Source organism: Sorghum bicolor, chromosome 10 (genome assembly GCF_000003195.3).
Source record: "Sorghum bicolor cultivar BTx623 chromosome 10, Sorghum_bicolor_NCBIv3, whole genome shotgun sequence".
In the NCBI taxonomy this organism is placed as follows: domain Eukaryota; kingdom Viridiplantae; phylum Streptophyta; class Magnoliopsida; order Poales; family Poaceae; genus Sorghum; species Sorghum bicolor.
Genome location: NC_012879.2, coordinates 12,684,210 through 12,705,901, shown reverse-complemented (window position 1 = coordinate 12,705,901; position 21,692 = coordinate 12,684,210). Strand labels below are relative to the sequence as shown.

The following is a 21,692-nucleotide window of genomic DNA, read 5'->3' as shown; positions in this document are numbered from 1 at the left end:
AAGATTCGATGTGACGGAAAATATAGAAATTTTTTTAAAACTAAACCACGCCTGAGATGGTATGAGCAATTGTCTGAACACGCTGGGAGCAGAGGCAATGGCTTGTCGCCGTTGAATGCAGTATGCACGCTAGCGTGGGGTGCAGCGACTCCCGCTGGAAATTGATTGCTACGTCCTGGTTACTCTTTAGGAGAAGCGCACAAGCCTAAAGTCTAAGGCCTGTTTAGTTCACCCAAAACTTTTCAAAATTCTCCGTCACATCAAATCTTGCGGTACATGTATGGAGCATTAAATATAGATGAAAATAAAAACTAATTACACAGTTTATCTATAAATCACGAGACGAATCCTTTAATGCACTAGATGGCTCAGGAGTGTGCTAGATTGGTATCCTGTAACAGACCGGTGGAGTGGCTTATAACCCCCACCAGCTCTACTGGATATCAAAGTGATGATTATGATCGTAATCCTGTTCACGTGTTCATGGCTAATATATGAAGCTCAGCTTACCGTTTAAAAAAGACGTCGAAAGGTGATGGGAGCGGGTGCTAGCGCTAGACTAAGCCTGACGATGCGTACCGAAAGAAATTGAGAACCGCTTCTATCACTGGGTCCACTAATACCAACTACTAGTTCGAGGGATGCCATTGGTTACAAAACCATGCTGCTGGCCTGCTGTTGCCAAACACCAAAACTAACGCTCGCGGTTAAAAGGTTGGTGAATGAAGAATGAAAAAACGTGGTGCCAGTGCAAAATAACAGGACAAGTGAGAGTACAAAATGTACACTCTGGTGGTGATATACATTGAACCTCAACAGCCTGTATAGTCTCTGTACCCTCTCTTTACAAAGCGAGAGGATTAGCATAGACCACTATGTCAATGAAAACCTAGTTCCTTTGCCAAACTTGCCATTAACAGAATAAACCATCTCAGCTTCTATTGTAATGTCTTCACAGAATATGGCCCCAAACAGGCTCTGCACCATAACCACTATGCTGCACTTCTCCACAGGGGGCGTTGTTGCTGGAAGAACTTTTTCAATAACCTAAACGGTCATTCAACGCAGTGCGGCCATCACCAGTTTGACCTACAGAAGATTCAACAATGGTATTAAAACAATGGAACCAGCATGCTATTGAGTGGTAACACATTAGTAGAATTTCCGTACCTTCAGGTGGCACCCATGTTTCAGAATCTGGTCTGGCTTCAAGGAAATCTGGTCTTGCTGGGCCCAATACACGTTTTTGTTTAGACTTCTTCCCTTCTCTCTTGCTAGAATTTGGTTCGTTCTCATTCTCCATTTCTTCCGAGGTTTGTAGACCACGTTTATGCTTAAGCAGAAGGGCCACAGCATCAGCAACTGATGCTTCACTTTCAACCAAAGATGAATTTGCCTCGCTGGCAACTGACTCTTCAGCAGACTTTCTCTTCCGTAAAATAAGCCCAGGGGCGGCCTCTTCAAGCTCCTTTCCACTGCCTGAAGAAAGAATGGTTTTCCGGTCTTTGTAGTCCACAAAATTATCAGGCTCCTCTGCATCAGACTTTTCTTTCTTTATAAAGTTTTCTTCAGGTTCTATGATCCTTTTGTCACCAAGCCATTGAGGTTTTGGGATGGCAAATGCAGGTCTGCTGCCATCTTCTTGGTTCTTAGAGACATCTGTCTGTAATTTAGCAGGTTTATCCGTGCCTACTTCTCTAGAAGAATCCTTGGGTTTCTCCTCAGCTGTAGCTTTTCCAATTTTATTTTGTTTCTTCAAATCTAGCCTTGGATTATCATTAGATGTTGGAGGTTTCGCTTCTCTTGGCTTTAGATCCCTCTTAGAAGCTGCTTCTCCCATAGGGTCAGCTATTTTCAGTAGGTAAACTACTCTGTCCAGCTCATCGTGAAGATCAGACAGTTCCTTCTGAATTCGGGCAATCTTATCATGTACTGCAAGATGTCTCAAATTAGCAAGATGATAAGACAGATAAAAATGCATCTAAACTGAAACAAATGCAGAAATAAGTGTGCAGCAATGCATAACTTTTAGGTTAGTTCATCAATGTTAAAATCATATGCCTATCCTGAGGAAATAGCACATGTGCAACAGTCCCACCAAACGCCCTACCCATTTGCTGCTGCATCACATCAGGCAACAGTTTGCCTCTCACGCGCTGGATGCTCCTGCATCTTCACACGCGACCTTGCTGCTGCTACTGCTAGCCAGACGCTGCCCCATGCCTTGCCTCTAACCTTGCCCAGCAGCCACAAGTTCACACTACTGCTGGCCTTGTTCACACCGCTGCTAGCCAAAGTGAGCAGGCTTCAGCCAAGTCAAGCTGACAACCCTACTGCATCACGTCAGCTTGCCCATGCGCAGCCTGACCCCTCTCTCTCTACACGCATACTCCCTTGGTCCAAAAAAAAAAAGAGTGATGTAACGGTCCCAAAAAGAGTGATGTTTTTTTATTTTCAGACATCTGTGTTTGACCGTTCGTCTTATTTAAAATTTTTCTATAAATTATAAAATAAATAAACAATTATTAAAGTATACTTAATGATAAAATAAGTCATAACAAAATAGATGATATTCAGACAAAAAAATTAAATAAGATAGATGGTCAAACAAGATGTCTCAAAAGTAAAAACGACACTCTTTTTGGGACGGAGGGAATACACACTATGCTGGGATTCAATGTGAGGGCTGTTTAGTTCCAAAAATTTTGCAAATCTTTTCAAAATTCCCCATCACATCGAATTTTGCAACACATGCATAGAGCATTAAATATAGATAAAAAAATAATTAATTGCACAGTTTGCCTGTAATTTGCGAGACGAATCATTTGAGCCTAGTTAATCCATGGTTGGACAATAATTGTTAAATACAAAACCAAAGTGCTAGAGTACCCAAACACAATTTTTTCACAAACTAAACAAGGCCTGATGGGAATCTGCATAGCCTAGCCAACCTCAACTTATCCCCCATCCCCCTTGCTATTACCCACTATCAAGCCCCTAACCAGTTCCCTGGTTCATCTTGTTGCCCTCGAGCTTGAAACCGGGAAGAAGAGAGAGACTGGTGTGAGCCACCAGAGCACGACCAGTGCTACCCCTCCGTAGCAGCTCGCCGCAACCTCATGGAACGCATCTTTCTCTCAGAAGGTCTGCTAATGCTCCTTCAATTCTTGCCTATGAATCAACACCGGCGACCGATGTCAAGCAACAATTTTGTAACGGCCATAATACCACAACTATCCAGCACAAAAGCTCCACTCCCTGCTTCATCCCTTCCAAAAATCCTCATTGCATTTTGTCTGCTAGCTCTCATCTCTGCATCCAGAGCAAGCACAACACCCAAGCTCCCTCATCTGCTGGCTATGGAGGATCTTCTAGCAGGTGTGGTGGATCTGGAGTTGGAAATGGAGGTGGAGATGATGGATCTGCAGGCTATCAGCTCTGGCCTGGGCGAGTTGCAAGTCCCCGAATCCATGGAGATGGAGGGCCCCCCCAGCTGTCTGCAAGACGTGCTGCAAGCTCAGGAGGAAGAAGACACTGGAGGAAGAACCATGCGCCCCCAAAGAGGAAGAGGAATCGGGAGAAGGAGCCAACCAGCCAGGGGAACCACACCCTCTCTGGATCAAGGCCAGCAGAAAACTGCTGGCCTACGCCGCCATCGCTCGCCCTCATCTGAAGAAGATCTCTCCGATGCCACCTCCCTTGTCAGAGGAGATGAGCAGGAAAGCAAGGGGAAGGCTAGGCCTCGCCGTTCACGTTGGGACGAGCGGTCCCCTGGAGTTCGCGACGAAGCCGGACAAAAGGGGGATTTATTCCTACTTTGTGTCCCCAACAGTGAAGCAAGTGTTCAAGAATCTCCTCTCCATTCGGTGACAGCGCTGTTCATAGGATGTCTTTGGGAGATGGTGTGGCTGTTTCTCCTGTCAACCCCGTATGCGATGCTCTCCAGAGCCCAATACAACTGCCAGGAGAAGCTGACTGCACTGGCGAGTCAGCGATGGAGGTTGACGGCCAGCCTCTGGATCTGCGCCCTACTCCGGTCCTTCATCATATTCTGGAGTACAGGCAAGTGGGTGGCCATCCTGGCCTTTGCTCTGCTAGAGACGGAGAAGGGGGAGGCCTTCTACTGGAATCTCAAGGTCCCTCATCCCTCAATCATCTACATGCCGGGAATGACTCTATTCCCGTTCATCTTCAACAAGACTCGAGCACTCTACAACATGACGAAGGGCCTCTGGCGTCAGCCCACAAGGCGCCACAGGCGCCATGAGTCTGTTAGCATGGAACTGTCAGGGCGCCGGCTGGAGCCTTGACAGCGTCAAGATGTGTCATCTCGCCCGCCTCATCTCGTCCACAAACGCCCAGGTAATTTTCGTCTCTGAAACCAAAAGCTCTAGAATCAACAAAACTGATCTGATAAATAAATTCAAACTTGATGATGCTCACATCATTTCAGCTGATGGCCAATCTGGAGGTCTTTGGCTTTTATCCAGAAGTAAGTTCAAGTAGATGTAGTCGAGTCTAGTAGCTTTTATGTTCTAGCTAGTTGCTATCTTAAGCATGTTAAGAAGAAATTTGGTCTAGTCTGTGTTTATGGAGACCCTCATCACCGAAGAACCACTTGGATCTGGAGACAAATCCGTCGTTTTGTTATGTCTAATCAGAACCTGCCTTTCATTTGTATGGGTGACATGAACATCATTATGCATGTAGCTGAAAAGCTTGGCCCTAGGCCTGCTAATTATCATTTGATTTCTGAATTCTGCTGTGTGATCAAAGCTTGTGGTTTCTTCGATCTGGGTTACAAAGGCCATGCTTACACCTGGACTAACAAACATTTTGATGACTGCCCCACTTATGAACGTCTTGACAGATTTCTGGGCAATGCTGATTGGTGTGCTAATTTTCCTAATACTGTTGTTTACCACTTACCTATGCTCAGAAGCGATCATGCTCATGCCCCTATTCTTGCTGTTTTAAACTCTTCTTGCTGTAAAATTTTCAGACCTTTCAGATTTGAAAATTGGTGGCTTCTTACTGATGATTATGAGGGCATAGCAAAAGCAAGCTGGCATAAATCCTCCTGCAGACCTTTTCACCTCAAAACCAAATACCTAGCCAAAGACCTAATGAAATGGCACAAATCCAAGCCTAAAAACACAGTTGCCCTTCAAATTATTGAAAACAAACTCCTTAATCTTCAAATGAACCCCCCAGGCCAGAAAAAACCCAGCCTCCAAAAAGACCTCACCCTCCAACATGAAAACCTTCTAGCCAGAGAAGAAGCTTATCACAGACAGAGGTACAAAAAGAACTGGTCTGTCTCTGGAGACAGAAATACCAGATTCTTCCATCAGTCCATTATCAACAGAGCCAGGAAAAATACAATCACTCACTTCTTCAATCCTGATGGCACCTAAGCTACAACCTAGGACCAGCTTGCTGAAGCTGCCAGCTTCCTCAATGGCAGTGATCTTGAAGTGCCACCTGAATGGAGAATCAAACCTTACACGCAAAGATTCCTCAATGCTAATCAGGGCAATCTACACGAGTTCGCAAAATTGATATGAGACTCATCTGACAGCGCACTCGCAGTGCTTTTGCTGCTAATAAACTTGCTTTCTCAGTCAAAAAAAAAAATCTACATCATGTATGCTTCAGCCACTTAATAATAGAGTTACCATTTTAGTGAAAATCAATAAATAAACTGTGATGTGGGCGCCAGTAGCCCAGTACCAAAGGCATTTCAGGGCTCGGAGATGCAGCCAGGGTGGTATCAAAGGGGGTGCCGGCTGTAGTTAATGGCAATTAGAAGTCTGGGTAAGAGATTAGAGTTATTGATGGAGAGAGAAACGAGGAGCTAGAGGCTGGGCGCCTAGGGGCTGGGCACGTCTATTTATACCCTGTAACCAGTTTGTGATGAATTAAGCAATGAACAACGAACAATCCAGTTACCCCCAAATATTCTAGTCTCCCTCCACACCGACTTTGCATGGCCTTCCTCTTGGCAATGGTTATCCTCCTTATCCCCGATATTAACTAGGGTACATAACATCTGGTATCAGCTTCCAAGCGCTCCTCTTCCACCTCTGCTCCGCCGCCAAACCCAGCAGCCACCACGCCATCCGCCCCAGCCTCACCAACGACTTCCACCGCCTCCATATCATGAGTCAGGGATCCTTTCCTATGGCTTCTGCTGTCGGTCATCCATCACCATCATGTGATGAGCAAACCACTGCCCTCGTTGAGGGGTCTCGCCGTCTCGCAAAGAAGATGGATCGCTTCGTCGTGATGTTCAATCACTATGCTCAATGGAGAGGTCAGAGCATGAACTCCAAGCAGCGGTGCGGCTATAGGCGGCAGCGTGAGGGTTCCTGGTAAGGCACACCACAAGGAAGATGCGGGCAGCGATCAACCCTGCGCCTTCAACAATCCCATCCACTGTATCATTAGGTGTTGCCGCAACACACACTGTCCAGCCGGCGCTCACGACGGATATGGTTGTGCCAACAAGCAGCAGATGTTCACTAAAATTCTTAAGGCTTGATGAGTTGGACATGGCAACGCCACCAACACCAACCGTCTCCTCTGTTCAGTCACCAGTTTTGGTGTCGTTGGACAGGCCTTTGGTAGCTGTTGGGCTCTTCCCATGGGATCTAGGAGGACGTCGACAGCTTCATCGACTGCTATCCAAGCTTCGAACTCGAGGACAAGCTGCCCGTCAAGGGGGGGAAGAGATGTGATGTGGGCGCCAGTACCAAATGAATTTCAGGGCTCGAGACGCAGCCAGGGCAGTTCCAACGGGGTGCCGACTGTAGTTAATGGCAATTAGAAGTCTGGGTAAGAGATTAGAGTTATTGATGGGGAGAGAAACGAGGAGCTAGAGGCTAGGCACCTCAGTTTGTGATGAACCAAGCAATGAACAACAATCCAGTTACCCCCAAGTATTCTAGTCTCCATCCACGCCGACTTTGCCCGGCCTTCCTCTTGGTAATGGTTATCCTCCTTATCTCCGATATGGACTAGGGTACATAACATAACATATATCCTTTTCTTAAACGCTTGTGTGTGCACATGAGTGGATCCTCTAGAGGAACACATTAATCAGGAGCATAAGACTGTGCTCAAGCCACAGTTAAAATCCCAACAAGAATCAGCAGCTCTGGCACATAACTGAATGAAATTTAAGGTCATGACCAAGGTTCTCTATAGCTTAGGGTTACTTGCTTCCATTTTTATAGAATATGGAAGCTAATGATTTTGCAAAACTGAAGGGAACTGCTCGCAAATAGAGGCCTAAGGAACCTTCCAGTTAAGACTTCTAGGTAGAAGGTATAGCTGAAGGTCTCCCTTTCCCATGTTTTTGTTACTTCGAAAATTTAATACAGTGATTTCAATGATTCTAACCCGTACAAAATAAGTAGCAAACAGACAGCCGTCAGGATCACTACTGATGATATCAGGCTTGTAACAAAGATCAAAATAAACAAAGACATGAATGGTCAATCGAAGTAACTGGAGCGTACAAACATACCTAATTGAGATGACAAGCCACTCATATAAGCATCAAGGTCATCCCTGACATCTGGAGTATCACTCTGAGACAGCTTATGCTTCTCTTCTTCAAGCAATTTTGTTTTATTTTCAATATCATTGGTGATGAAATCTTTTTTCTCAAGAAGGCTATCAGCAGTCTCAACTGATTGTTGCTCACTTGATTTCTGACTAGATTTCTTCTTCGTTCGATCATAAAATTCGTCATCATCACTAAATTATTTAACAATCCATTAGTCAATATATAATAATTTAGCATTCTAGCTTTAAGCATACTACACATTAGTAAAAGGTATAAGATACTAAGATCTCAATGCGTAAATATTATGCATGATGTAGCAGTGAGCAGTCATAGGTCAAACTTATCAGTGTACATACCTAAGAATGTCATCTTCTTCGAGACTTGCTTTATGGCTGCTACGCTTTGCCTTTCCAGAACGAGCACCAATACTTTCCCGTATACTGTCATTTAAAGTTTCTTCTAGATTATCTAGCTCCTCCATAATCTGAAAAAAGATAAGATTTAGTCCTGCTCACTAGATGAGAAATGGACAGTGATAGCATATTAACAAATGTAAGCATAGGAATGTCCTCACCTGAGATATCCGTTGTTCATTTCGTGCAATTTGTGTTTGTTGACCTTGGGTTAGCCCACCTTGAGAAATGTCTTTAACTCTTATTGCATCAATTTCTTTTTTCATGTTGGCAATCTGAAACAAAGGATAGCAAGTAAAGATTCATGGAAAGCAGAAGTAAATCTTGTAAAAAGTGTAGTTTCAGTCTATCACTCCACAGGCATGATTATCACAAGTGCACAGAATCAATAGCAGGACCCTCTACAACTAAACAATGCATGAGGCAATACGCTTACAGCCTTTTCTTTAAGCAACTGGAGGAATTGGTATGAGGGTCCTCAGCTAGCTGAAAAGACTGTCCCTATTGATTTCCTGTTGGTTTCATAGACATGAACACAGGTATTTTCTTGCTGGCAGAGGGCAGCTTGGCAAAGGTTGCCGCTTGGATTGTATTGAAAAACAGAGTTCTGAAAGCTTAAGATACAAAGGGATGGCTGCTGCTTATATAGCCAGACAGCTCCCCAACCAAACCTGACATATTCTAACAACCACAAAAAGTAGATGCTCTAGCTACTTGGTTCTCAAGGCACCATGATCAACTTGGCTGCCAAGGAACCTACATTGTAAAAGTAATTACTAGTAAAAGTAACTATGAAAGGTAACTGGGTTTAGCACAAGGCTAACACCCATCAATTCTCCCCCTTAGCCTTGTGTGCCTTGGGGTTGATCTGCTGCAAGCCAATTCTGCCTCTCATCTCTTCAAACTTGGCCTTGCCCAGAGACTTGGTCAGGATGTCGGCAAGCTGATCAGTAGTAGGAATTTGCTCAGCCTTGATGCTTCCATCTTCCAGACAGCTGCGGATGAAGTGATACTTAATCCTGATGTGCTTGCTTCATTCATGGAAGACTGGATTCTTGGCCAGAGCAAGTGCTGATTTGCTGTCCACCTTCAACTCCACCACCTCGACATGTCTGCCGAGAAGCTCAGCTAGCAGCCTTAATAGCCACAAAGCCTGAGTAGCAGCGGTGGAGGCAGCGATGTACTCAGCTTCACAACTGGAGAGTGCCACCACCTTCTGCTTGATGGAGTGCCAGCTGACCAAGCAATTGCCGAGGAAGAAGAGTAGTTCGCTCATGCTCTTGCTTGTGTCAACGTCACCGGCAAGATGGTTGTCAGTGTAGCCGATGAAGCAAGCGCTCCCAGGAGCCTTGGTGAAGTGCAGGCCAAAGTCGAGCGTGTCGGCGATGTAGCGCGGGATACGCTTGACTGCACCTTGATGTTCCACCATGGGCCGCTCCATGAACCGGCTAACATAGCCGACAGCGAATGCCAGATCAGGGCGGGTGTGCACCAGGTAGCGTAGGCTTCCAATGAGGCGTCGGTAATGCGTGGGGTCGACGTCAGCGGCATTGTTGTGCCTGCTGAGCCGGAGCCGCTCGTCCATCGGAGTGTGGGCTGGATTGCAGCCATCCATGCCCCCAAGCTCTAGGATCCACTTGGCGTACTGAGTTTGCCAGAGTGTGATCCTGGTGGCATCCTGGCGCACCTCGATGCCGAGGTAGAAGCTTAGGGGGTCAAGGTCACTCATGTCGAAGGTCTGCTTCATCTGTGCCTTGAACGTCTCCACCTCTTCTTCTCTGGCGGCAGTGATGATTAGATCATCGACGTAGACGCCGAAAAACAGGACAGTGCGCCCACTGCCCCGCCGGTACATCACTTCATGGGCAGCCTATCTTCTTGAGCGTCGCATCTAGCTTCGCGTTCCATGCGCGCGGAGCTTGCCGCAAGCCAAAGAGAGCCTTGCAAAGCTTGTAGACCTTCCCTTCTCTCCGGCAATGGCGTAGCCCGGTGGCTGCTACACGTACACCTCTTCCTTGAGGTCGCCGTTGAGGAAGGCCGATTTGACACCCAAGTGGTGGATGCCCCACCCTTCTTGAGCCGCCAGCGCGAGGACCCGGACAGACTCCATGCAAGCTATTGGAGCGAAGGCGTCGTCGTAGTTGATCCCCTCTTGCTGGACGAATCCCCACGCCACAAGCCTCGCCTTATGCTTGACCACCGTGCCCAGCTCATTCTTCTTGAGCTTGAAGACCCACTTCAGCGAGATGGGACGATGACCAGGCGGGAGATGCACCAGTTCCCAGGTGTGATTCTACTTCACCGATGCGAGCTCCTGCTCCTTGGCAGCTCGCCAGGCTGGATCATCTTTGGCCTCGGCGAAGCTGGCCGGTTCTCCGACGTGCGTCAGGCAAAGCTCGGCGAAGAGGCGCGGAGGTGGCTCCGGTGTGGATGCGTCACTGAGGATGTTGCCCATCATGCGATATCGAGTGGTTCATCATCGTCGTGGTAGGCGTCGAGGCGCTCTTCATCGTCCTCGAGCGGAGTGGCGAACTCCACGCGACCACCGTCCTCTGCTGCGGTTGGCGGGGTTGCCGCTGACGCAGAAGAAGCAGGGGTCGGCGCTGTCGATGTAGGCATACCAGCAGGTGCTGACGTTGTAGGTGGTGTCAATGATGTCAGAGCAGAAAGCCTGGATAGAAGGCAGAACTCTTCGTCAGCGGTCTTCCGGAGCACATCAAGGTGGATGTCGAGATGCACCATCCGCCCGACCTGCAGACTGCGATGTACCTTGCGCGGGCCTTCCTCCCGGTGCAGCCGTCCCAGCAGCGGGGTGGGCGACCCCCGCCACGCCCAAGTGCTGCAGGCCCAACCGCGGGAGGGGTTGGTGCCACCCAGCAACCGGCACCTCCATCTGCTGCCCCCGGTCAGCCGCGTTTCCGTCGTTTGTCGCCGGTGAAAAAATTGGAGCAACGTCATCAGGGCCTCTGCATCAATTGTGATGAACCCTATGTGCGGAGCCATGTGTGCAAGCGCCTCTTTTACCTCGAATCAGTCGACTACATCGACGACCTGGTGTTCACGGTCGTGGACGACGCTGGGGCTGCGCAACCTGAGGACGCCACCACTACGGCCGAGGAGCCCACCGCTGATGCCCTTATTGTCTCCATGCATGCTCTCGCAGGGATCCGGACTGAGAACATGATGCTCCTACACATGACGCTGAAGGGGGAACATCTCCTTGCCTTGCTAGACACCGGGTCCACTCATACTTTCCTCCAGTGTGCAGTGATGCATCGCTTCGAGCTCACACCGATCGGTGTAGAGAGCCTCCGCGTCACAGTTGCCAGCGGGGAGCGGCTGCAGTGCAAGGGCATCGCCCACGACATTCCCATCTCCTTCGGCGAGGCAGCGTACCCCGTCACCCGACGTTCCAATCTCCATCGACGAGGCGGCGTACCCCGTCACCTGCGTCGGCCTCACGCTGGGCTGCTTCGACTTCATCCTCGGCGTCGACTTCCTTCGCACCCTGGGGCCCCTGCTCTGGGATTTCAATGCCCACACGATGTCTTTCCAGCGCGGTGGTTGCCATATCACCTGGCAGTGTGAGGGCTCACCACTAGCACCCGCGCACCAGCACTCGTTGGCCGCAGCGCCGACCAGCACCACCCCTTCTTGGATCGGCTCCTGCAGCAACACAGCGCGTCTTCGCCGAGCCGTGCGGCCACATGATCATCGGATCCATTTACTTCCTGGGACAGCACCGGTGGCAGTCCGGCCGTACCGGTACCCGCAGCGGTACCACAGCTCCAGAAGGACGAACTTGAGTGGCAATGTGTCGTCATGTTGGACCAGGGCATCACCTGCCCTACTACGTCCCCATTCTCCGCTCCAATATTGTTGGTGAAGAAACCAGACGAGTCCTGGCGCTTTTGCATCGACTACAGGGCTCTCAACGACAAGACGTCCAAGGATAAGTTCCCCATCCCAGTGGTCGATGAGCTCCTCGACGAACTCCATGGCGCCAAGTACTTCACTATGCCGGACTTTGGTCGGGTTATCATCAGCTGCACATGCACCCCGAGGACATCACCAAGACCACCTTCCGCACCCACCATGGCCACTTTGAGTTCCTGATCATGCCGTTCGGCCTGTGCAACGCGCCTGCGACTTTCCAAGCGCGGATGAACGACGTCCTCTAGACATTCCTCCGCAGGTTTGTGCTGGTTTTCTTCAACAACATCCTCATTTACAGCACATCTTGGGCAGCACACCTCTAGCACGTCGGCCTCGTCCTTAGCGCTCTCCGGGCACATGGTCTCTTCCTCGAGCAGTCCAAGTGCTCCTTCGACGCCTCCTCTGTGGCCTACCTTGGCCACGTCATCTCCGCCGACGGTGTCGCCATGGACAGTGACAAGGTGGAGGCGGTCGCTGCCTGGCCGGTCCCTCGCTCCCCTCGTGGCGTGCGTGGCTTCTTGGGGCTGGCCGGCTACTACAGGAAATTCATTAAGGACATCGGTTCCATCTTGGCGCCTCTTACACGTCTCTTGCGCAAGGAGGCCTTCGTCTAGGATGAGGCAGCTGACAAGGCTTTCGCGGGCCTCAAGCGCGCCTTGTCTTCGGCCCCGGTGCTGCAGATGCCGGACTTCGACCGACAGTTCGTGGTGGACTGCGACGCCTCCGGCAGGGGCTTTGGCGCGGTGCTACACCAGGAACGGGACCCCTAGCCACCTTCAACCGCCCGTTCACTGCCCGCCACATCAAATTGACGGCCTACAAACGCAAACTCATCGGGTTGGTGCAAGTAGTGCGGCATTGGAGGTTGTACCTTTGGGGATGTCGGTTCCTCGTCCGCATCGACCACTACAGCTTGAAGTTCCTCTTGGATCAACGGTTGTCCACTGTTCCTCAACATCAGTGGCTCAGCAAGTTGTTCGGGTTCAATTATGCCGTTGAGTACCGACCGAGTCGACTTAATACGGCGGTCGATGCTCTCCCGCCACGATGAGGAGGCTCCAGCGTCCCTGGCCGTGTCCAGCCCTCGTTTCGCCTCTACACTGACATCCGAGCAGCCACTGCACAGGACCAGGAGGTCGCCGAGCTCCTCCAGCAGCTCGCCAGCGGGGCGCTGGACCATCCGTGGACCATCCGGCAAAGGGCGATCTGCGCCATCAGGTGGTGGCGCTGGCTCACACAGCCGGCCATGAGGGCATCCATAAGACCCTCATCCGTCTCCGCCAGGACACTTCGTTCGTTCCTATGACACGTGCCAACGCAACAAGACACCGGCTACACATCCAGCAGGGCTGCTACAACCCCTGGATGTTCCCTCGCAGGTGTGGGCGGACATCTCCATGGACTTTGTCGACAGCCTTCCAAAGGTGCATGGTAAATCGGTCTCCTGACGGTGGTTGATCGGTTTTCCAAATACGCACACTTCATCGCCCTCAGCCACCCTTACACGGCTACTTCTGTGGCACGCGCCTTCTTTGACGGCATTGTGCGCCTCCACGGCTTCCCCGACTCCATCGTCAGTGATCGCGACGCAGTCTTCACCAGCAATTTGTGGCGCGATCTGTTTAAGCTTGTAGGTGTGAAGCTTCGCTTGAGCACGACGTTTCATCCGCAGACGGATGGCCAGTCCGAGGTGGTCAACCGAATCATTGTGATGTACCTGCGATGCGCCGCGGGGGATCGCCCCCGCTCCTAGGTCGACTGGCTTTCCTGGGCGGAGTACTGCTACAACACATCTCCCCACACGGCGCTCCGAGCTACACCGTTTGAGGTGGTCTATGGCTGCCCCCCACCGCCCCTCTGCCCTTCCAGCACGGGGCGGCCCAGACAGAGGCGGCGACGCTTTCCTGGTGAAGGTCTAGGAACGACTTCAGGCACGTACGCCAAGCGATACTATGATGAGCATCATCAGGACGTCTCCTTCGCTGTGGGTGACTGGGTGCTCTTCCGCCTCTTGCACCGTCCTACCCAAACCCTCGTCGCGCATCCGAAAGGCAAGCTTCGTCCCCGATATGCAGGGCCGTTCCAGGTGCTTGAGCGCATAGGTCAGGTGGCCTACTGCCTCCAACTTCTAGCTGGTGCCCGCCTTCATGATGTCTTCCATGTCAGCCAACTGAAAGCGTACACTGGGGCTCCTCTGGCTGCTCCAGTTCTTCTTCCGCCGGTGCAAGATGGGCGTCTGCTTCTGGCTCCGGAGCGTGTGTTGCGCGCTCAGCGCCGCCGTGGCAACTGGCATGTCCTTGTCCAGTGGCACAGCCTTTCGGCGGATGATGCTACATGGGAGCCGTTGGCGGAATTCAAGGAGCAGTACCCTGAAGTCCAGCTCGAGGACAAGCTGTTTGCCGAGGCGGGGAGAGATGTTATGACCAGTATACAGTACTCAAAGCGCAACCGGTCCAGCAGTGGCTAAATAGGCCCATATCTATTTATTTTAAGTTATTAATATTTAGCTATTAGCATAAGGGTTATTTAGCAAAAAGGATATTTTAGACTATAGATACTTTGTAATTGGGATTATTGAGAATTAATGGCTTCCCTTGGGAGCCGGGAGTTGCCCTAGCCGCCGCCTGCCTCTTCTTCCTCGAGCCCGCACTCCTCGCGATGGAGTCCAGCCGCCGGCAGCGAGGCCCTAAACCTGCGCCCCCTCCTTCACACCCATACTCACTTCGCAGCGTTCCTGGTAGGATTAGGAATCCTATCACTAGTAATGGTTTGAGAAGCTGGCCAGAGGTGATCAATTTGTGGCTGAGAAAGCAAGGAGAAAAGGGAGATGGTGTGCTTGTGCTAGTCATGAGAATGGCGTAGGGTCACATGGTGGGCTGTATGGACCAGCAAATAGCAACCAGTTTAAGTTCTCTCTCATTTTCCAACTTTATTTTTACTTTGTGATCAAACTTAACTTGTGCATGGCCTGTTACATCTCACGTATCATGAAGCCAATTTGGTTGAGATCAGTTGATCCCAACAAACACCTTCATTTTTATATACCTACGACACATCACTTGTCGACCCAGGTTTCTGGTGACTATGTTTGAAAGAGTCAACTGAAAATTAAACTGGTGGCTGTGTATGAGTCCTAGTATTTATTGGCGCATTCGCATGAAACAATATTAGATTTTTCACCCAAGTAGGGCACAGGATAAATGAGAACTTGCAACAATATACAAGAATATGAAATTTCAGTACAAGTGCTTACCTTCTCCATTCGTTTTACTATCTTGCTACGAGTTTTCTCTTGTCTATCAGTAAGCTGACCTTTGTAGGTTTGCCAAGTAATTTCATCTGCATCATCCTAAGATCCAAGAACATGATCAGTAAAAACACAAAGCAATATATGAAGCTGAATTAGGAAAGTGGTGTGCAGCTTAAACTTGAGAATAGCTCCATCAAAAGCTCAGATCTGAAACTAAAAACACAAACAGCTGTGGTAAACAAACAACTAACCTCTGCAGACTCTTCTATTGCATCATCTGCCATACCCCATGAGATTCCCTCTGCCAAAGCTGCTTGAGTTTTTGCACGTAAAACAGAAGCTTCACGATCAAGCATATCTTGCTGGATTCTAGCATCCCGGAGCTTCTGCAAGTCTTTTTCCTGACATGCAAAAGAAGCAAATGAATATCGGAAACTGAAACAACAGGATAGGTTGCAGGTGCTTACATGATTTGAAAATGTTCCTCACAATTACAGAAGGATAACTAAACTATCTAGGATTCCATATAAAAGAGTTCATACATTTTTGACAAATTATCTTAGTTTACCACTGAACTAAATTGTTTCTAAAAGACACGTTTCAGAACCCTTTGTAGCCCGGACCATGGTTCTTAAGGTGTAGCGTAGTCATCCAGGCGTGTGCGGGTCCTGTATGTCCCCTTCGCCTTAGCAGTCTGTGTATGGCGTCGCCTGGGCGTCCTGAAGGATGGATGTGGCCGCCATAGGGGTGTGTTCATGGGAAACAGAGGGACCAGATGCGAGAGGGATGGGCAAGCAGGGAATCTAAGGGGAAAGTGCGAAAGGGGCGGACAGACAGGAAAACGATAGGAAAACCGAGTGATGGGGCGGGAAATCGAGGGTTCCAAGTGGCTATATCAGTTAATCGAGGCACAATCAAGAGGGGAACAGAGAAAGAAAAGGCAAAGAGGTCAGTGCAGAAGAAACAGGAGCAGATCCCCTGCAAGGCGGTGACCCACGCATCTCCGCTTGTCTGCAACCACGCTCATGCATGTCTCCGCTGGTCCGCGATCCGTGCGGCCCCGCCTCTCCGTTGGTCCGCCTCTCCCGTGTGCCTCCACTGTAGCGCGACCCGCACCTCTCCACCGATCTCTGCACATCTGTGATTCTGCTTCTCCCCTCTCTCCAGTCAGCACCTGCTCAATCCTCATCACCCCAGTGCCCAGGTCTTCCCTTTCCCTCTGCTCTGTTGCCTGTGCTTCCTCTGCTCAAGTGTTTTTTTGTGTTTGGCTTGGGTTGGCTTGGCTCTGCTTAAATCTTACAGCTTGACTGGTTGTGCTTGGCTCTTCTCTGCTCTGCAGCCAACAGGGCAACAACATAATGGAAAGTCCAGCTGCATACGATCCAAAGAATGATCCAAAACGAAGTCCTCTGAACTCGAATGATCCTGGATGGGAGTATGGATACTGGGCAGACCTTAAGGAGCAAGATAAAGTGACATGTAAGGTTTGCGACAAAAGGATTCTAGGATGAATCAAAAGGTTTAACAAACATCTAGCTGGTGGCTATGGAGATGTGACTTCATGTTCACAGGCCGGCACTGAACTAAGGAAAAAGATGGGAGAATAATTGGATGCTGCTAACAATGCTCATGTGTTTGATGATGATGATGATGAGAGCCAAGAGTTGGGTGTTGATTGTTGAAAGATTCTGGACCTTGAATACTGATTTTTCTTGTTCACTACTCATTATCTTATTTTGTAATGTGGAGTGTGAAATTGTGGACTACTATTGATCATGTCAACTAGTAGACTCGAAGTTTGTTTTAGGATTTGTCTACGGCGTCGCCTCGCCACGCGCCTAGGCATTGTGAGGGGGTGAATCATCACACATCGCCTTAGCACCTTAAGAACCATGGCCCAAACACTGCTCGAAAGAACCAAAAAAATTGTGTCAAAATCCAAAGGCAAACAAATCATATATCACGTTTTTCCTGATTTAATATTGGATAAATCAATACGATATCAGAAGTATCACCAAATCAAAAGAAGAACATAATGTATTTAATCCTGTTTGCTTTTTCATCTGAACTTAACCTCATTATACTAATATAACTAATGCCTTTGTGTCATTTTTACTGTTTTATTTATTTATTATTGTGTAGGTTTTTGTATCTAGCCTACACCAACTTGCTTGGGAATGAAGGACTTCGTTGTTGATGTAACATCATGAAATAGAAAAGAGAGCAACAGGCTTACTTGTTGCATTGTCAATTCACTTTTGACAGCAAGAAAGTAAATATTAGAAATGAGAAAAATTAAGAGTGGTAGATGGGCTGATTGAGCTTCAGAATCTTACTGGAGGCATTAGCTCAGATGGTCCTTGAAAAATGTACAACCGTGATGATCTAGTTAATACATAAGAGCTAAGTGAGTCCAAGTGAGAAAAAAAAAAGGACACCAGATAAATATTGAAATGTAAAACAGGTTACCAAAAGGTACAACCTTATAATAATCGAAGGGAAGCAAATTTAACTTAGTACAAGAACTAACAGGGACATGACACGAAATTACAGATAAAAAGTGGCATTTATTTACCAACATTGTATCCTTCTGCAACCTTTCTGACTTTCCATTTACATTTGAAGGACAATTGTCAAGTATATAATCCAGTCCTAGTTTTATAGAATCTAATATGCATACTGAGTAAACCATAACCACAGTAAAGCCTTTTTTTTGGCTTGCATACGCAAGAGAACTGCACTATCATTGAATCAAGAACCAAGAAGAACATAAAATATACAACGCACCCAAAACTCACACAACCACACAACATTGAACCCTAGTAAAACAAAAAGAAATGGTGAAACCATGGAGCATTAGCCACAATAATATAAACACTGTTGCACATTAAAATATCAAACTACCAATGCCTGCTATGTGTATTAGTTTGACCAGAGAATACACTTAACTCTGGAATAAGAACAGTATGCAACCAAGTTGTTTATATGCAGACATAAGAAGCCCTAGAGAGATAGCATTGGGAATAAATGAACACCACAGTGCTACAATTTATGAAGGAACTTCTGGATATGAAATATAAGATAAACAGAAAAGAGAAAGAAGTTCTCTAGAATTGAACACAAGGAATGGGCAAATAGTTAGTTAACAAGCTTACTTACTGCCCAAATCGAATTACATCTCCCACATGAATCTCTGTGTATAGCTTCTTCTTGATCTGCTAGTTCAGTTCATATATCATCAAAAAGTATAATAAGACAATAAACAGGGAAGTCTAATAATTTGAAAGAATATATAGAAACACAGGCCAGCCAAATAAAGATTCTAAGGGCATGTTTGGAACATAGGAATTTCACAGGAATCAGTTCAATTTCACAGAGAAAACGCAGGAACAGGAATTTTTTCCCATGTTCCAAACAGGCCCTAAACGGTTAACTTTAAGAGATTATAGCATTAGCATTGCAGATACTATTAAACAACCCAGTTTATTCTCCTTGTGTGACTCTAAAGAAGTAAAGAGTACGAGAGCAAATGAACATGTGACAAATTAGTCTGCCGTTACATTTTCCAAAAAGAAATGGGATGTATGGGCATAAAACAGAGCATAGGATACAAACTGTTTAATTTTTTTGTAAGGTCATAAACGTGGCAAATTTACATATAGTAGAGTGTTTGGAACAAAATTTACAGTGTAAATTGGCAGTGCAACACCACAAACAAATATAGTACAGCAACACATGAGTGCAAGTATACTACCAACACAAATAACACTGCTTTCTCATTAAAAATCAATGTGAAATGACAGAATGCATTAATGTAGTTTCATTATGTAAAGTATAAAGATATTAAAACCATAGAAGATTTGTTCAGAATACATATTACCAGACTTTTATTGATGAAGGATCCATGTGTGCTACCAAGATCATAAAGGAAAACCTTCTCATCATTTCTAAACTGCAAAACTAATAAAATGACATAAAAGCAATTCATGAGTGGGCTGCTTAGGCACTAAAAAGAAATTCATTGTGACAAAGTCCATAATTTGTAAACATCAAAGAGATGATAAAGAAGTTTACAACAGGAATATTGCCAAGCACTTTTTTAAGGAAGAAACCAAATGTGCAACAGTGTTAACCCAGTCTACCAAGTTTTCTTTTACATTTCTTTTCAAAATATAAGTGGTAGTGACATCCATACGGTATAGCTTCTTAAGTAAATGGCTAAATGCTAGCTCCTCAAGAAATAACATAGCCTTGTTCATAACATGTTAGTATCATAACAAATAAAACTTAATTTGCTACTTCACCTTATGTCGTCAGTGTCAGCCATCACTAGTCGAGATTTAACCAATAGCTTGTGCAGGCCAGCTACTGGGACGAGGCGGTGGCTAGGAGTCATGGGGAGGAAGCTGCTGGCCCTGCATTGAAAGGGTGGGAGGGAGGGAGGGAGGGAGGAGAAGATCAGGGCAAGTGGCAGACGGATGGAGGAGGAAGATGTCAGCTGGCTTGTAGGCTTGGATGGATGGTTCACAGTGTTAGCTGCTAATGACAGGATGCTGTTTTCATGTAATGGTTCAATTCGAAAACACCATTGTGCTCCTTTCGCAAACTATGGCTAAGTCAAGACTAATAAAGAGAATGGCTAAAACGTACCAGCATGGAATCGAGAAACGGTTGGATGCTCCAAAATAAAATCGCACAGATCAATTCGACCAAACATGTAAGCTCCTTTCTTGGACCTGCAACATATGAGTAACACGGGTCATTCCACCAACCCTAGTCTTGGTAATACCAACAAACAATATAACTTTTATCTCAGTAGCAATAGCCAGAGCAGTGAACAAAAAAAAAAGGGTAAGCAACCTTGACGCTCGTTTGGGTACTGAGGATTATTCTTTTCACACAACTAAACGACCACATAATCACGAAATAAAATATCACTAAATTAGCAAAGAACTGATGACAGGATGGGAATTGCAGACTAACCACATAATCACGAAATAAAAGATCACTAAATTAGCAAAGAACTGATGACAGGATGGGAATTGCAGACTCACACGTCAAGTTGATCAACGATCGTCCCGTCCTTGAGCACCTCAAGGAAGAAGGGGTGACTAGGCGCGGCGCTCCACTCGGGAATGGCGTACGGCGCGCGCGCCCTCTGCTGCCTCTGCCGCTCCACTGGCGACGCGCCCGCTTCCTCCACCACGGTGTTGCCGGAGGAGGGCCCCATGGTGTTGGGCGCCTCCTTCGCTGACGAGTCGCTCACGCTGGGGCTCAGGGAAGCGCTTCCCTCATCCCCTGCCGCCTCTGCCTCCAGCTGCGGTGCTGACGGGCCGGGTTTTGGAGGCGGAGGCGGCGGCATCGAGGAGGATGTGCTAGGTTCAGCGCGACCACTCACCCCCGCTGAGGACAAGTCGGGCTCGGACGCCGCCTCCGGCCGCGCCGTCGGCGGCGAGGGGTTTTGGGGCGGAGGAGGCGGCATGGAGGCGGATGACGAAGAGGAGTTAGGGTTTCGCGGCGGAGGCGGTGGCATGGAAGGGTTCATGGTCGCGGCAGTCGCGGGGGGAGGACGGCGGGCACACGGCGGCGAGGTGGGAGACGAGTTGCGGGATCGAGTCGAGCGAGCAATCTTCGCCGTTGGTTTTCAGATCTTGCTTGGTTTGCGAAAAATATTAGGTTTAGCTGTTGTAACATTTTTGTAATTATTTGATAATTATTGTTTATAAGTAAACTTAAAAATTTATCTTATAAATTAAAAACAAATTATATAATTAGTTATTTTTAATTTATATTTAATACTTCGTGCATGTGTTAAAAAATTCGATATGACTGAAAATTTTGAAAAATTTGAGATTTTGGGTGAATTAAACAAGGCCTCAATGCTGCAATAAGGGCATCTAAGGCCCTCTGTAGTGCCGGTAGTGGTGCCACAAAATAAATGGGCCCTGTATACAGTAATAAGCACCGATGCCCGCTTAGGCCTTGTTTAGTTTAAAAAAAATTTGCAAAATATGAATATTAACGCTTTCGTTTGTATTTGATAAATATTATCTAATTATAGACTAACTAGGCTCAAAAGATTCGTCTCGTCAATTCCGACCAAACTGTGCAATTAGTTTTTATTTTTATTTATATTTAATACTTCATGCATACGTCTAAACATTCGATGTGATAGAAAATCAGAAAAAATTTTGCAAAATTTTTGGAAACTAAACAAGGCCTTAGCTGTAGTGTGCAAAATTTTTAGGAGCGGAGCCAATATGACACAGTTAGGACCCACGCCCAATAAAATACTCCCGTTACCTTCTTCATTCGCGCGATGGAAAATTCCCCTCTCTTTCTCCTCTGTTCCTCTCTCTGGTGTCCCAATTCCTGCCATAGATCTCTCTCGAATCCAACCGTGCCCTTCCAAATCCTACTTGTCCTGTGAAAATAGGTGCCGATCTGGAGGCGCCTGCAGTTGTCGGACTCGGAGGGTGGGCACTGCCGATCCGGAGATGCGCGCAGGTGCTGATCTTGT

General features: G+C 47.5%; 1 protein-coding gene across 1 annotated transcript; it reads right to left on the bottom strand.

Moving 5' to 3' along the window:
• On the bottom strand, window positions 720–20,812 carry LOC8073726 (kanadaptin). The gene is made up of 12 exons (XM_021449368.1): window positions 20,227–20,812; window positions 19,823–19,908; window positions 19,053–19,132; window positions 18,332–18,387; window positions 17,509–17,557; window positions 15,424–15,573; window positions 15,176–15,271; window positions 8,148–8,261; window positions 7,930–8,057; window positions 7,532–7,764; window positions 1,171–1,932; window positions 720–1,089 (listed from the first exon to the last, which is right to left on the bottom strand). The coding sequence occupies exons 1-12, from the start codon at window positions 20,715–20,717 to the stop codon at window positions 1,040–1,042; spliced, it is 2,295 nt and encodes a 764-aa protein (XP_021305043.1). The 5' UTR covers window positions 20,718–20,812; the 3' UTR covers window positions 720–1,039.